General features: G+C 42.5%; 1 protein-coding gene across 1 annotated transcript in view; it reads left to right on the top strand.

Moving 5' to 3' along the window:
- Window positions 1–843: 843 nt before the first annotated feature.
- LOC310794873 (NLR family CARD domain-containing protein 3-like) overlaps window positions 844–15001 on the top strand; it is a gene marked incomplete at both ends in the record, with an annotated part of 17303 nt that continues 3145 nt past the window's right edge. Inside the window, 7 exons of the mRNA XM_083656919.1 lie at window positions 844–932; window positions 1989–2067; window positions 2209–2437; window positions 3471–5256; window positions 5363–5536; window positions 11682–11837; window positions 12033–12079. Of these exons, the coding sequence (XP_083513045.1) occupies window positions 844–932; window positions 1989–2067; window positions 2209–2437; window positions 3471–5256; window positions 5363–5536; window positions 11682–11837; window positions 12033–12079 (2560 nt within the window). The remainder of the gene's footprint in view (window positions 933–1988; window positions 2068–2208; window positions 2438–3470; window positions 5257–5362; window positions 5537–11681; window positions 11838–12032; window positions 12080–15001) is intronic.

Raw genomic sequence — 15001 nt, 5'->3', positions numbered from 1 at the left:
TCTACCCCCTCCTCCCCGAACATCGGGTGGGCAGTCTACCGATACAGGTGGCCTGACGGCACTTTTTCCCTCCAGGGTGAAAGAATTTACTAACCTATATAGTAGAATCACCCAGTACATATTTCTCCGGTGAGAAACGAGCTGAAGCCCGAGATCATTCTGTCATTTCTACATGCATGGAGGAGGCTAATTATCTGAACCCAAAATCATGCCTCTTACCTTATTGGATGTGTGGACCCTTCTCAATGATGTTTTGAAGAAGAAAAATAAATAAATAAAAATCCTTGGTTTTTATAGGTTTTATATATAAGTTAACACTTCTCCTTACAAAGCATACTATTATTGTCCATTACATTCTGTCCAATATAGATGACATCATTATCCAATGTACATTACCTTCATTTTCAACATGGAGTTCATTATACTCTCCCTATTTAAGTATCACTCTTGGCTTTTAACGATTTCTTATCTGAGATGGCCAACCTGTCTAAATGAAACCTGGTGTATCTCTGATATGTATCTTGTTCCCATCTAATGTGGCTCTGGTGGTCTCCTCTCTCTCCCTTGTGGAGTCTATATCTGTTCTTCGTGCTCCAACCGTGTTCTCACGGGGGATTTCCTGCACGGGCACTCGGACAGTGCTTCCTTTTCCCTAATTCCGAACTTATTTCTTAATCTAATGGCCTGCCTATCACCTCTCTCTCCCTTGTGGAGTCTATATCTAGTCTTTGTGCTCCAACCGTGTATTAACGGGGGATTTCCTGCACAGGCACTCGGACAGTGCTTCTTTTACCCTAATTCCGAACTTATTTCTTAATCTAATGAGACCTGCCTACAGCATCTATGCTCTATCACTGGTGGATTCGAGAGCATCTAAGTGACGGTCTCCCGTCTGACTCCCTGCCTATGCAGGAGAGCACCAAGGCTCTGAGGTCCAGTTCTTTTATCTGTCATTGTCGAGGGTGTGTTCTATATTTTTGCTGACTCAATGACTTCAATTCTTATTGGATCCAACATGATCCCTCTCCTAATATTGGCCCTGCCCATCTACTGGGCCACCTCCCTTAGGTGTCTTGAACTCAATGATACTCTAAACCATCCTTATCTAAAAACATCCATCAACTGGGACACCTCCTATGGTCTTGAACTCAATGACACTCTCTTGCCACTCTCATCTGAAAACATGTTATGTAACAGGCTTACTTCAGCACACAACAATGCATTAATACAATTGTCATTTCAAACTTTGTGCATGTAACACAGACTATTTCAGCATACAATTAAAATCCATTCATATTGAGATTACATTTTCCACTTGGAAGTCCATAGACGCGTGTTCACATCCCTCAGTCAACACAATGCATTTCAACGATATAATACAATCCATGTTTCACGTGACATATGGTTATAACATTGTGACTTCAGTGCACACAGGATATATAGAAAAACTTTGGTGAATAGCATTTTGATTAAATAGGAGTCTCCTCTCCTCCAGTCGGCTTTGCCCCCTCGCAGGTGGTGGAGCAAAAGTTCATCCAAAGTTCAGCTTTGCCAACAACCTACCTACCTACCTACCTACCTACCTACCTAATGGTTCCTCTTATGCTGGGAAAGTAGCCTCCCTACCCTGAAGTAGGAGCAAATAAAGTCCCTTAAAATGGCTCTCTAAGAATTATGATCGTTCTCAGTTCTTGCTGTGTGACACAATCAAAAGGGGGGAGTTCCTCCAACTGTTTTTAGAACTATGAAGAAGTTCCTCCAGTCTGAAAGTGCAAAGTGCCTATGACATCATTGTCACGTGTGTGTGTGTGTGTGTGTGTGTGTGTGTGTGTGTGTGTGTGTGTGTGTGTGTGTGTGTGTGTGTGTGTGTGTGTGTGTGTGTGTGCACGTGTGCGTGTGCATGTGCGTGTGCGTGTGCGTGTGTGTGTGTTAGAGAGAGAGATATGATATGATGGTATAACCTACTATCTGATGTTTTGTCCCCCCAGAGTTTACCAGGAGAGGTCAGAGGTTCCCAGTGGTCAGTCTGCCCAGGAGCCTCAACCAGACCTGGACTCCATCTTTATGGTGTGGAAATTAACAAAAACACGTTTGACTTCACCAACGAGTCGAATACAAAACAAAGATTCTGTCTCCATGCTGCAGGCTTTCAGTATGATGGATATGATGTTCGTTTAATAACGTTGAATTCATATGATTCTGTTCCAGCTGCTTGAGGAGAACATCATCACCTTTGTGAAGAAGGAGCTGAGAAGGTTCCAGAGGGTTCTGAGTCCAGATGAGCCAGAATGCTCAGAGAGTCAGAGGGAGGATGAGGAGGTGGTGGATGGTGAGGAGGGAGAGCAGAGGAGGAGCAGCAGAGAGGATTTTCTAAACATCACACTGTTCTTCCTGAGGAGCATGAAGCAGGAGGAGCTGGCTGACTCTCTGCAGCACAGTAAGATGCTTTCAACAGCTTTAACATGATGGAGATGGTACAGGGTGGAAAATGAGAGATGGATTTAAATCAATAGGTTCTCATTACCAGTGCGTTAAAATACGTTGATTTGTCATGCGCCCTTCGATGTCGTTATTATTATTAGCCGAGCCCTGACTCTCTTCCTGCTTATTTGGTCGAGGAGGTCGACTGCGACCGGCTGCCACTGGACACGGCTACCGGCTACTGTGGCTACCGTCTACTGTGGCTACTAGCTACTGTGGCTTCAGGCTACTGTGGCTTCAGGCTACTGTGGCTACCGGCTACTGTGGCTACCGGCTGTACATGTGGCTACCAGCGGCCCGGCAACATTTCACGGGAGCCACGGCTCGAATCCTGGGTAAATTTAGGCAAGCACAATAACTTGGTTGGGTTTGGGGAAGTACAACAACATTAGGTTTAGGCAACAAAAGCAACTTGGTTGGAGTTATGGTTCAGCTCAGGATTTGAAACCGGTCTCTCATGATTAGAAAGTTACAAGCTGGGAACAGTACAGGTCTGCCTCTCCAAGCACTTCTCCCTATAGCGTGACTTTGACCTACTTAAGCCTAGACTGTTATTACATTCAAGACCACTGGGGGTGGCCACGAGGTGACCTCCAGACGGTCCGGTGGTTCTTCTTCTGCATATTATGATGTGAAGGTACTCTTTCTCGTTCGCAATAACGACGCCAAGGGGCCGTGACAAATCAGCACATTTTGATGTAGTGGGAGTGAGACCAGGTTGATTCAAATATATAAATCTAAATATTTGTCAAACGAGACCAAATCAGTTCAAGATGAACTAATTCTCTGCCATAGACGCAAGCTCTTCATCAAGCTCTTCATCAGTCTGATGAAGAGCTTGATGCTCGAAATGTCACTTTAATCTTTTGCTGCTAATAAATCAGTGTAAACGGAGCCCTGCAGTGTGCGAGCTGTTTTTATAATTTTTTTGAAGATATACATTTACAAGGAAATGTTCACTCTTTGATGTTATTTGTTTGTTCTTTCAGAAACTCTTTCTCCTATCTGCCAACGTGAACTCAAATGTAATCTGAAGGAGAGGTTTCAGCGTGTGTTTGAAGGGATTGCTAAAGCAGGAAACCCAACTCCTCTGAATCAGATGTACACAGAGCATTACCTCACAGAGGGAGGGAGTGGAGCGGTCAATGATGAACATGAGGTCAGACAGATTGAAGCAGCATCCAGGAAACCAGCCAGACCAGAAACACCAATCAAATGTGAAGACATCTTTAAACCCTTACCTGGAAGAGACAAACCAACCAGAACATTGATGACAAAGGGAGTGGCTGGCATTGGGAAAACAGTCTTAACACAAAAGTTCACTCTGGACTGGGCTGAAGACAAAGCCAACCAGGATATACAGTTCACATTTCCATTCACTTTCCGAGAGCTGAATCTGCTGAAAGGGAAAAAGTACAGCTTGGTGGAACTTCTTCATCGCTTCTTCCCTGAGACCAAAAAAGCAAGAATTTGCAGGTTTGACAAGTACCAGGTTGTGTTCATCTTTGATGGTCTGGATGAGTGTCGACTTCATCTAGATTTCAAGAACTACGAGATCCTGACTGATGTTACAGAGTCAGCCTCAGTGGACGTGCTGCTGACAAACCTCATCAGGGGGAAACTGCTCCCCAAAGCTCGCCTATGGATGACGACACGACCTGCAGCAGCCAATCAGATCCCTGCTGAGTGCGTTGACATGGTGACAGAGGTGAGAGGGTTCACTGACCCACAGAAGGAAGAGTACTTCAAGAAAAGATTCAGAGATGAGAAGCAGGCCAGCAGAATCATCTCCCACATCAAGACTTCACGAAGCCTCCACATCATGTGCCACATCCCAGTCTTCTGCTGGATCTCTGCAAAAGTTCTGGAGTCTTTGTTGGAAACCAGTAAGAGAGAAGACCTGCCCAAGACGCTGACTGAGATGTACATCCACTTCCTGGTTGTTCAGTCCAAACTACAGAACGTCAAGTATCATGGGAGAACTGAGGCAGCTCCACACTGGACGACAGAGAGCAGGGAGATGATTCTCTCCCTGGGAAAACTGGCTTTTGAGCAGCTGGAGAAAGGCAACCTGATCTTCTATGAAGCCGACCTGACAGAGTGTGGCATTGATATCACAGCAGCTTCGGTGTACTCAGGAGTGTTCACACAAATCTTTAAAGAGGAGTGTGGGTTGTACCAGGACCAGGTCTTCTGCTTTGTCCATCTGAGCATTCAGGAGTTTCTGGCTGCGCTTTATGTCATGGTCTCATTCATCGACTCTGGCGTCAATCTGCTGTCAGAACCACAATCAACCTCCAGAGACAAATCTCAGGCAATTCACCTCTGCCAGAGTGCTGTGGACAAGGCCTTACAGAGCCCAAATGGACACCTGGACTTGTTCCTCCGCTTCCTCCTGGGTCTTTCACTGCAGACGAATCAGAGTCTCCTGCAAGGCCTGCTGACACAGACAGCAAGTAGCTCACAGACCAATCAGGAAACAGTCCAGTACATCAAGGAGAAGATCAGGGACATTCCTTCTGAAGAGAGAAGCATCAATCTGTTCCACTGCCTGAATGAGCTGAATGACCATTCTCTAGTGGAGGAGATCCAACAGTACCTGAGAGCAGAAAGTCTCTACAAAAATAAACCTTCCCCTGCTCAGTGGTCGGCTCTGGCATTCATCTTATTGTCATCAGAAGAAGACTTGGAAATGTTTGACCTGAAGAAATACTCTGCTTCAGAGGAGGCTCTTCTGAGGCTGCTTCCAGTTGTCAAAGCCTCCAATAAATCTGTGTAAGTGCAGCAAACTGGATAGATGCAATATATGATGTGATCTTTAAAACAGAATAGAAAATACATATTTTAATGTTCTTGTTTGTCTTCATCACTAATTCTTCAGGCTGAGTGGCTGTCAGCTGTCAGAGAGAAGCTGTGAAGCTCTGGCCTCAGTTCTCAGCTCCCAGTACTCTAGTCTGAAAGAGCTGGACCTGAGTAACAACGACTTGCATGATCCAGGCGTGAAGATTCTCTCTGCTGGACTGGAGAGTCCACACTGCAGACTGGAAACTCTCAGGTCAGGATAACTGTTCAACAGACACATTTAATTCTGCATTAGTCAGTGAAAATACCTGAGTGAATGTTATTGACTTCTTTTTTCTTTTCTTTTTTCCACGATTTTTTATCCCATTTTTATCCCCCATTAGTGCTAATTAAATGTATTTATCCTGGTTGCTACTCCACCCTCTGCCGATCTGGGAAGAGCCGAAAGTGGCTCCATGCTTCCTCCGAGACATGGGCAGTTAGCCAGCCGCTTCTTTTCACCTGACAGGGGAATTTTCACCAGTAGGACATAGCACATGGGAGGTTCACGCTATTCCAACGAGTTCCCCTCCCTCCGAACAGGCGCCCTTAATGACCAGGAGCCACCACATAGAATGTTATTGACTTTAAAAATACATACAGTAAGTTAGGCCTCCAGCTGTTTCAAGCGGTCTCGCATAGACTGACAGACTGACAGACAGACAGACAGACAGACAGAGAGACAGCCAGACAGACAGAACAGACAGTCAGTCAGACAGACAGACAGACAGACAGACAGACAGACAGACAGACAGACAGACACTGCAATCTCTCCATATACAGACAGACAGACAGACAGACAGACAGACAGACAGACAGACAGACAGACAGACAGACAGACACTGCAATCTCTCCATATACAGACATATATGCACCAGGTATGACTGCTGTAAGTTGTTGGCTCATTTTTGGCAGTTTGTAAGCAAAAAAATAAAATTACCTTAGTTTTAAACTTTTTCCCCATTGTTCTCAGGTGTGACAAGGCCCAAAATGATCACTTTATTATGTAGATACAGTAAGTTAGGCCTCCAGCTGTTTCAAGTGGTTTCACATAGACAGACAGACAGACTGACAAACAGACAGACACACACCACAATCTCTCCATATACAGACAGACATGCTGTTGACGCCATTTTGCATATTTCTCTTATTGATTCATAATTCATGTTGTGTTGAGACATCATGCATTTTCTGTTTATTATGCCAATCATGTTTGGACTGTCTCGTGCTGAGGTTTTGTTGTTTGGTTGATTGTTGCTATTATTGTGATGATTATGATGATTTGATGCTGAATAGGAGCGTCACCTATATAGGGGGTGGATGCAACCTGTGCACACTGATTAGAGCAAGCGGACAGGTGCTGCTCACTAGAGTGGAAGGGCAAACAATTTTCAACCGCATTTGTTTATAGCCTACGAGATCCTTATGTTTTAAGTTGGATAACTGTGATGTTTTGCTGTCCAAATAAAAGGACGTATTGTGACATTGAGAACAAGTGAATGCGCGTTGATTTTACAGACCGCTCTAACACATGCACCATATTGCTGCTATTTTTGGCAGTTTGTAAGCAAAAAATAAAATTACTGTTTTACATTTTTTTTCCATTGTTCTCGGTTGTGACAAGGTGCCAAATGATCACTGTAAGCAGAGTATTGATCACTATAAGCAAACTATTTAAACAGCATGTGTATAGCAATGATTCAGGACCAAGCTTTTTGATCAATATAATCAGTTGATCATTCACTATAACCGTGATCACTATAAGCGGATTCCACTGTAGTGAGTTTTCATTGAGAGTTGGGATCTCTCTTTCACAAAACCTGTGCAAAAGCTCACAACACTCAATAATAAACAATCAATAAATGATTATTGCTGGGTGATGTTGCTGAAAATGTTATACACTTTTCATATGATCACATATAATTTTATCACAATATAAGTGTATGTAAAATCACTATTCTGTCAAATGTTTTAAAGGGTTAATGTTTGTCCTGAATATAAGTTCAAATATATCAGTAAACTTTTATTTAAAACACGTCTTTATTGCTAGAATAAAAGTAAAAACACTAGATGTTCCTCAGTAGAGCTCAGAATTCCACCAACTCTCTGCAGCTGTCAGCATATCCAGATGTCAGATTTTTTATCAAAAGTTAATTTGGAGGTTTTACTGGTCAGCCTCCAGGTGTGTGTGTGTGTGTGTGTGTGTGTGTGTGTGTGTGTGTGTGTGTGTGTGTGTGTGTGTGTGTGTGTGTGTGTGTGTGTGTGTGTGTGAGTGTGAACAGGGTGCTCGTGAAAAAGAGAGCATTGCTCTCAGTCAGACTCCTCCCCCTGTATAAATAAAGGTTAAAAAACAGAAATAGTGGAGGATTTGTCTCTTCTTCTGTCTGCTGATTGGCCATGAAGTTTGATGGTGTTACTTGAATCTGTTCAGACATGTTTGCCTTTTTAACGCCTCACCAATCAGTGTGAAAAGTTAACTAAATTACTGCATCATCCCATAACCAATCTTTCCATAAAGTTTCATGCAAATGGATGAATACCTTTTGGAGTTATCCTGCTAACAGACAAACAGACGGAACAGAACAGGGTGAAAACAAAACTCCGTCCAATTCCCTTAGAGGAGGTAACAATAAATCAAACAAACAAGCGGGAGTTAAATAGTTTTTCAGTCTCTCTTTGTTTTGTTTTTGCTCTGTAGCCTTATATGATCTTTGAATAAGAATAACAAAACAAAGCAGTGAAAGCTGCTTCTCCTCCTTCTAAATATGACCTTAATGCACAAACGCAGCAGAAACCAGCAGCACAGCAATGAGTGGACTGAAGTGCAGAGACACAAACTCAGCAAGAGTTCCGGGTCATGAACAGTTCAGTGGAGCCATCTAGTGGTGAACTAGGGCTATAGCAAGTAAACAGGGAAGAGCGAGCAACGTTCAAAAAGCACCAAATAACGGAAATGTCAAGTCACAAGTCACAACTATCTGTTGGAGTGTGTGTGTGTGTGTGTGTGTGTGTGTGTGTGTGTGTGTGTGTGTGTGTGTGTGTGTGTGTGTCACAACTATTTGAAAAACGGGATAGAAAATACACATTTTAATGTTCTTGTTTGTCTTCATCACTAATTCTTCAGGCTGAGTGGCTGTCAGCTGTCAGAGAGAAGCTGTGAAGCTCTGGCCTCAGTTCTCAGCTCCCAGTCCTCTAGTCTGAAAGAGCTGGACCTGAGTATCAACGACTTGCATGATCCAGGTGTGAAGCTTCTCTCTGCTGGACTGAAGAGTCCACACTGCAGACTGGAAACTCTCAGGTCAGGATAACTGTTCAACAGACACATTAAATTCTGCATTAGGCTATATGCACATTAATGTCTGTGAAAATACCTGAGCGAATGTTATTGACTTTAAAAATCCATACAGTAAGTTAGGCCTCCAGCTGTTTCAAGTGGTTTCACATAGACAGACAGACAGACAGACAGAAAGACAGACAGACAGACAGACAGACAGACAGACAGACAGACAGACAGACAGACAGACAGACACTGCAATCTCTCCATATACAGACATGCACCAGGTATGACTGCTGTAAGTTGTTGGCTCATTTTTGGCAGTTTGTAAGCAAAAAAATAAAATTACCTTAGTTTTAAACTTTTTCCCCATTGTTCTCAGGTGTGACAAGGCCCAAAATGATCACTTTATTATGTAGATACAGTAAGTTAGGCCTCCAGCTGTTTCAAGCGGTTTCACATAGACAGACAGACTGACAAACAGACAGACACACACCACAATCTCTCCATATACAGACAGACATTCTGTTGACGCCATTTTGCATATTTCTCTTATTGATTCATAATTCATGTTGTGTTGAGACATCATGCATTTTCTGTTTATTATGCCAATCATGTTTGGACTGTCTCGTGCTGAGGTTTTGTTGTTTGGTTGATTGTTGCTATTATTGTGATGATTATGATGATTTGATGCTGAATAGGAGCGTCACCTATATAGGGGGTGGATGCAACCTGTGCACACTGATTAGAGCAAGCGGACAGGTGCTGCTCACTAGAGTGGAAGGGCAAACAATTTTCAACCGCATTTGTTTATAGCCTACGAGATCCTTATGTTTTAAGTTGGATAACTGTGATGTTTTGCTGTCCAAATAAAAGGACGTATTGTGACATTGAGAACAAGTGAATGCGCGTTGATTTTACAGACCGCTCTAACACATGCACCATATTGCTGCTATTTTTGGCAGTTTGTAAGCAAAAAATAAAATTACTGTTTTACATTTTTTTTCCATTGTTCTCGGTTGTGACAAGGTGCCAAATGATCACTGTAAGCAGAGTATTGATCACTATAAGCAAACTATTTAAACAGCATGTGTATAGCAATGATTCAGGACCAAGCTTTTTGATCAATATAATCAGTTGATCACTATAACCGTGATCACTATAAGCGGATTCCACTGTAGTGAGTTTTCATTGAGAGTTGGGATCTCTCTTTCACAAAACCTGTGCAAAAGCTCACAACACTCAAGAATAAACAATCAATAAATGATTATTGCTGGGTGATGTTGCTGAAAATGTTATACACTATATAATTTTATCACAATATAAGTGTATGTAAAATCACTATTCTGTCAAATGTTTTAAAGGGTTAATGTTTATCCTGAATATAGGTTTAAATATATCAGTCAACTTGTATTTAAAACACGTCTTTATTGCTAGAATAAAAGTAAAAATACTAGATGTTCCTCAGTAGAGCTCAGAATTCCACCAACTCTCTGCAGCTGTCAGCATATCCAGATGTCACATTTTTATCAAAAGTTAATTTGGAGGTTGTACTGGTCAGCTTCCAGGTGTGTGTGTGTGTGTGTGTGTGTGTGTGTGTGTGTGTGTGTGTGTGTGTGTGTGTGTGTGTGTGTGTGTGTGTGTGTGTGTGTGTGTGTGTGTGTGTGTGTGTGTGTGTGTGTGTGTGTGTGTGAGTGAATGTGATCAGGGCGCTCCTGAAAAAGAGAGCATTACTCTCAGTGAGACTCCTCCCCCTGTATAAATAAAGGTTAAAAAACAGACATAGTGGAGGATTTGTCTCTTCTTCTGTCTGCTGATTGGTCATGAAGTTTGATGGTGTTAGGTGAATCTGTTCAGACGTGTTTGCCTTTTTAATGCCTCACCAATCAGTGTGAAAAGTTAACTAAATTACTGCATCATCCCATAACCAATCTTTCCATAAAGTTTCATGCAAATGCATGAATACCTTTTGGAGTTATGCTGCTAACAGACAAACAGACAGAACAGAACAGGGTGAAAACAAAACCCTGTCCAATTCCCTGGAGGTAACAATAAATCTAACAAACAAGCGGGAGTTAAATAGTTTTTCAGTCTCTCTTTGTTTTGTTTTTGCTCTGTAGCCTTATATGATCTTTGAATAAGAATAACAAAACAAAGCAGTGAAAGCTGCTTCTCCTCCTTCTAAATATGACCTTAATGCACAAACGCAGCAGAAACCAGCAGCACAGCAATGAGTGGACTGAAGTGCAGAGACAGAAACTCAGCAAGAGGTCCGGGTCATGAACAGTACAGTGGAGCCATCTAGTGGTGAACTAGGGCTATAGCAAGTAAACAGGGAAGAGCGAGCAACGTTCAAAAAGCATCAAATAACGGAAATGTCAAGATGAAAATTGTTCAGTCACAAGTCACAACTATCTGTTGGTGTGTGTGTGTGTGTGTGTGTGTCTGTGTGTGTGTGTGTGTGTGTGTGTGTGTGTGTGTGTGTGTGTGTGTGTATGTGTATGTGTGTGTGTGTGTGTGTGTGTGTGTGTGTGTGTGTGTGTGTGTGTGTGTGTGTGTGTGTGTGTGTGTGTGTCTCATAACCATTTGTTGGAGTGTGTGTGTGTTTGTGTGTGTCACAACTATTTGTTGGAGTGGGTGTGTGTGTGTCACAACTATTTGTTGGAGTGTGTGTGTGTGTGTGTGTGTGTGTGTGTGTGTGTGCTTACGTGCATGCGTGTGTGTATGTGTGTGTGTGTGTGTGTGTGTGTGTGTGTAGGTGTGTGTGTGTGTGTGTATTGGAAAGCAGCGCTCCTGTTTTCAGCAACTGAATCAAAGTGAAACTACAATGGAGGAAGTGATGAAATGTTGAAGTCAATCGTCATGACAGCAAAGACGAGGAAAACAGTATAAACTATAAATGCAACTGTGTGTGTGTGTGTGTGTGTGTGTGCATGCGTGCGTGCGTATGTGTGTGCGTGCGTGTGCGTGTGCGTGCCTGTGTGCGTGCGTGCGTGCGTGCGTGTGTGTGTGTGTGTGTGTGTGTGCGTGCGTGTGTGTGTGTGCGTGCGTGTGTGTGTGTGTGTGTGTGTGTGTGTGTGTGCAGGCTGTCAGGCTGTCTGCTCACAGAGGAAGGCTGTGCTTCTCTGGCCTCAGCTCTGACCTCCAACCCCTCCCATCTGAGAGAGCTGGACCTGAGCTACAATCATCCAGGAACCTCAGGACTGAGCCTGCTACGTCACTGTAGACTGGACACTCTCAGGTATGGAGAGGCAACGTCTGCTAGAAGGCTGAGAGTCACACACATGTTCTCTGTCACACTGCAAAGCTCATGCAGGAATACAGTTCAATGGAGGATATGAGAGGAAATCCTTCATAATGAAGGTTATTAATAAATGTCCATGTTGTTTCCATCATCAAAGAGAATCTGCTGATCTGACTTTGTTTATTCCTCCAGTGTGGCCCATGGTGGAGTGCAGTGGCTGAAACCAGGTCTGAGGAAATGTAAGTGTGTATTTAGTTTGATTCATGAAAACAAAGCAACACATTCAACTAGTGAGATAGAAAGTCCATCTATGGCACAGTCTGTGACATCCATTCATTCTGATCCTACTGTGAATCAGGGTGATGGCTGACATCATGCCTTTTAATCAACATATTTGAAAAGGAGGTGAAATGACTGAGGCAAAGTGTGCTGTGGTCTGACCAGTCCATCTCAGATGAGCTCGGGCACGTTTCTGGATGTGGTTGATATATGGCTTCACTTTGCATGGTAGAGTCTTAACTTACATTAAGATGCAGCGAGGAACTGTGTTAACTGACTGCTTTTCCCAAGTGTTCCAGAGACCATGTGGGAATATCCATGACAGAATAATGTTGGTTTTTAATGCAGGGTCACCTGAGGGGTCAAAGGTCACGGCCATTCAATGTTGGTTTCAGCAGAGATTTCTCCAGATTCTGACCTGACCTCCTACTTCCTGCTTCAGCACTGTACCAGAGATTTTCATCTGCCATTTATTTTCCCATAGACATTTCGTAAAATGCTTATAAAAATAGTTTGACTTTGTCAAACCTAACGGTTCAGATATATTTAGAAACAGGAGAGACCACATACCATTTCACTCGGACCAAAACGTAAAAATAAATTGCGGATTTAAGGAAAATATTTTTTCTGTGTAGTTTTTTAAAGTTCTGGTCAGAGTGAAATGTTCTATGGTCTCTCCCGATTCTAAATATAGCTGAACCGTTTGGTTTGATGAAGTTAAACTATTTTTATAAGCATTTTACGAAATGTCTATGGGAAAATAAATGGCGGATAAAAATCTCTGGTACAGTGCTGAAGCAGGAAGTAGGCGGTCACTTTGCCTCTCCATTAACCTGTTTACCTGTGGAATGTTCCAAACAGGTGTTTTTGAGCATTCCTCGACTTTCCCAGTCTTTTGTTGCTTCTGTTCCAACTTTTGTGAAAGATGTTGCTGGCATCAAATTCAGAATATGAACATTGTATGATGTTAAACACAATATTGAGCCAGGCTGGACTGGAAGTTGATCAGGTAAAACATTCAATATATTTCTACTGTATTCAATTGAATATAGGTGGAAAAGGATTTGCAAATGATCACATTCTGTTTTTATTTAAGTTCTACACAGCGTCCCAACTTTTTCTGAATTGAGGTTGTAATTTCAAAGACATTTGTCATTCTGAAATGTCCCATTGTTTGTGTTCAAGGATTTTTTTTGTCTAAATGTGAACACAAATAAAGGTAATTAAAATGTGTCTCAAGGGTGTGGAGTGTGACTTTAAGAATAAAATACATGTGTTTTCTACAGGGGAGTGGTGCTGGCCCAAACAACAGTACAAGTTAAAAAACAAAGGGATTTATTACTAAAATACAAGTTAAAAACGTGCCTATTTAAAAGAGTCCAGCGTCCATAAGAGTTTAATGTCCAGTGTCCACTGCAGCCAAGAGTAGTGACTGTTTTGTCTCCAACAGCAGGCTGTCTTGCTGCCTCCTGGCGCCTCCAAGTGGCAAAGAAGTGCATTACAGAACAGACTTTAATGTCTTGCTTTCTCAGTGTATGGAGTTCATATGGAGTAGGGTAGAATAACCAGCTAAATGTAACACTGATTTAGGGAGGAGCCACATTAAATTCATTATATAAATGCATTGCAACCAAAATCAAACCAACAGGATGCAAACAAAGCAAAAAGCCAAATGAAAGAATCAACAGTCATTAAAGTCGAGCTGAACCCAATAATGACTTTTCTTTTAGTCCAAATACCTGGGTATGCAGTGCACCTATTTAATAATGTATGCAAAACATATCACAACAATATAATTTCTTTAGTTTTTCACACCTTTTCACATCAAAAGTTTGTTTTCAAGATTTCATTGATAACAGTAATTTACAGTTTGCTGACATCACCTAGTACTATCAAATTTCTACCCCATTTCAACCAATCATATCACGACATGCAGCTGTCAATCAAATGTTCATTTCAGGATCATTTTCTCTTCCAAATGAAGTAGAAAATGGTGCCTAGTGCCTGTCATCTGGCAGAATTCCTATCCCATAAACTAACTACTAACTTGGCCAATTGTTAGAAACATGAACAACAAACAAAAACTATAAGCTCTAAGAATGCAAAGAAATGTAACTGGCTCGTTAAAACTCGCATTCCAGGGATATTGTATTTACAGAAATAGCGTAAAAGGTGCGCGCTTGAGACCGTTTGAGAGCGTGGTAGTCAGGGGTCGCCCCTCGGAGATTTCAGGCGGGCGGGCAGCACCCATGTATCGGATTGTCCGCTCCCTCCGCACGAAGCAGCTGGCTGCCTGGTACTCCACGGATCCCACTCGCGTAGCACGACAACACGTGGAACACACACAAGAATCAAAATAATAGGGTTTTTATTTTCCTTTCCCCCAAAGTATTTAAGAAAAAGGCCCAAAACCATAAAACAAAATAACCTGACAGTTAGGCCGATATAAACAAAAGAGAGAGGGGTCTGGGCTGGCCCATATAGGGCCGTCGAAGCCAGCCCCTCTCCTTAACACGTTAACTGCCAGCGACGTATGCATACGTCAAAAAAAATCCAGCGCTTCACTGCCAAGGACGTATGGATACGTCAAAAAAATCGTTTTTTTTTTTTTGACGGTGGGGCGTTGATCAATCCCTTTTACGTCTCCTACACAATTATTGGAGGTATTGAATGTGTATAATCTATTTTACCGACCCACTAAGTGTTGACAGTGCTCCCCCAGACGAGCGAAATCAAAGAAAAAGGGAGCAAGCCATTCAAGGAAATGGCGAGGCGATTTTACAGTATTACATTCTCATGAAAATGGTTGGGGGAAAACGCTCTCGTTTTCGCGCTGATTGCTGGCGATGCGGGATTGCAAATTTACATAATACATTACAGGT

This window comes from Poromitra crassiceps, assembly GCF_964638095.1.
Source record: "Poromitra crassiceps genome assembly, chromosome: 20".
Classification (NCBI taxonomy): Eukaryota; Metazoa; Chordata; class Actinopteri; order Beryciformes; family Melamphaidae; genus Poromitra; species Poromitra crassiceps.
The sequence above is the reverse complement of the archived record's forward strand: the minus strand, read 5'-3'. Positions and strand labels throughout refer to the sequence as shown.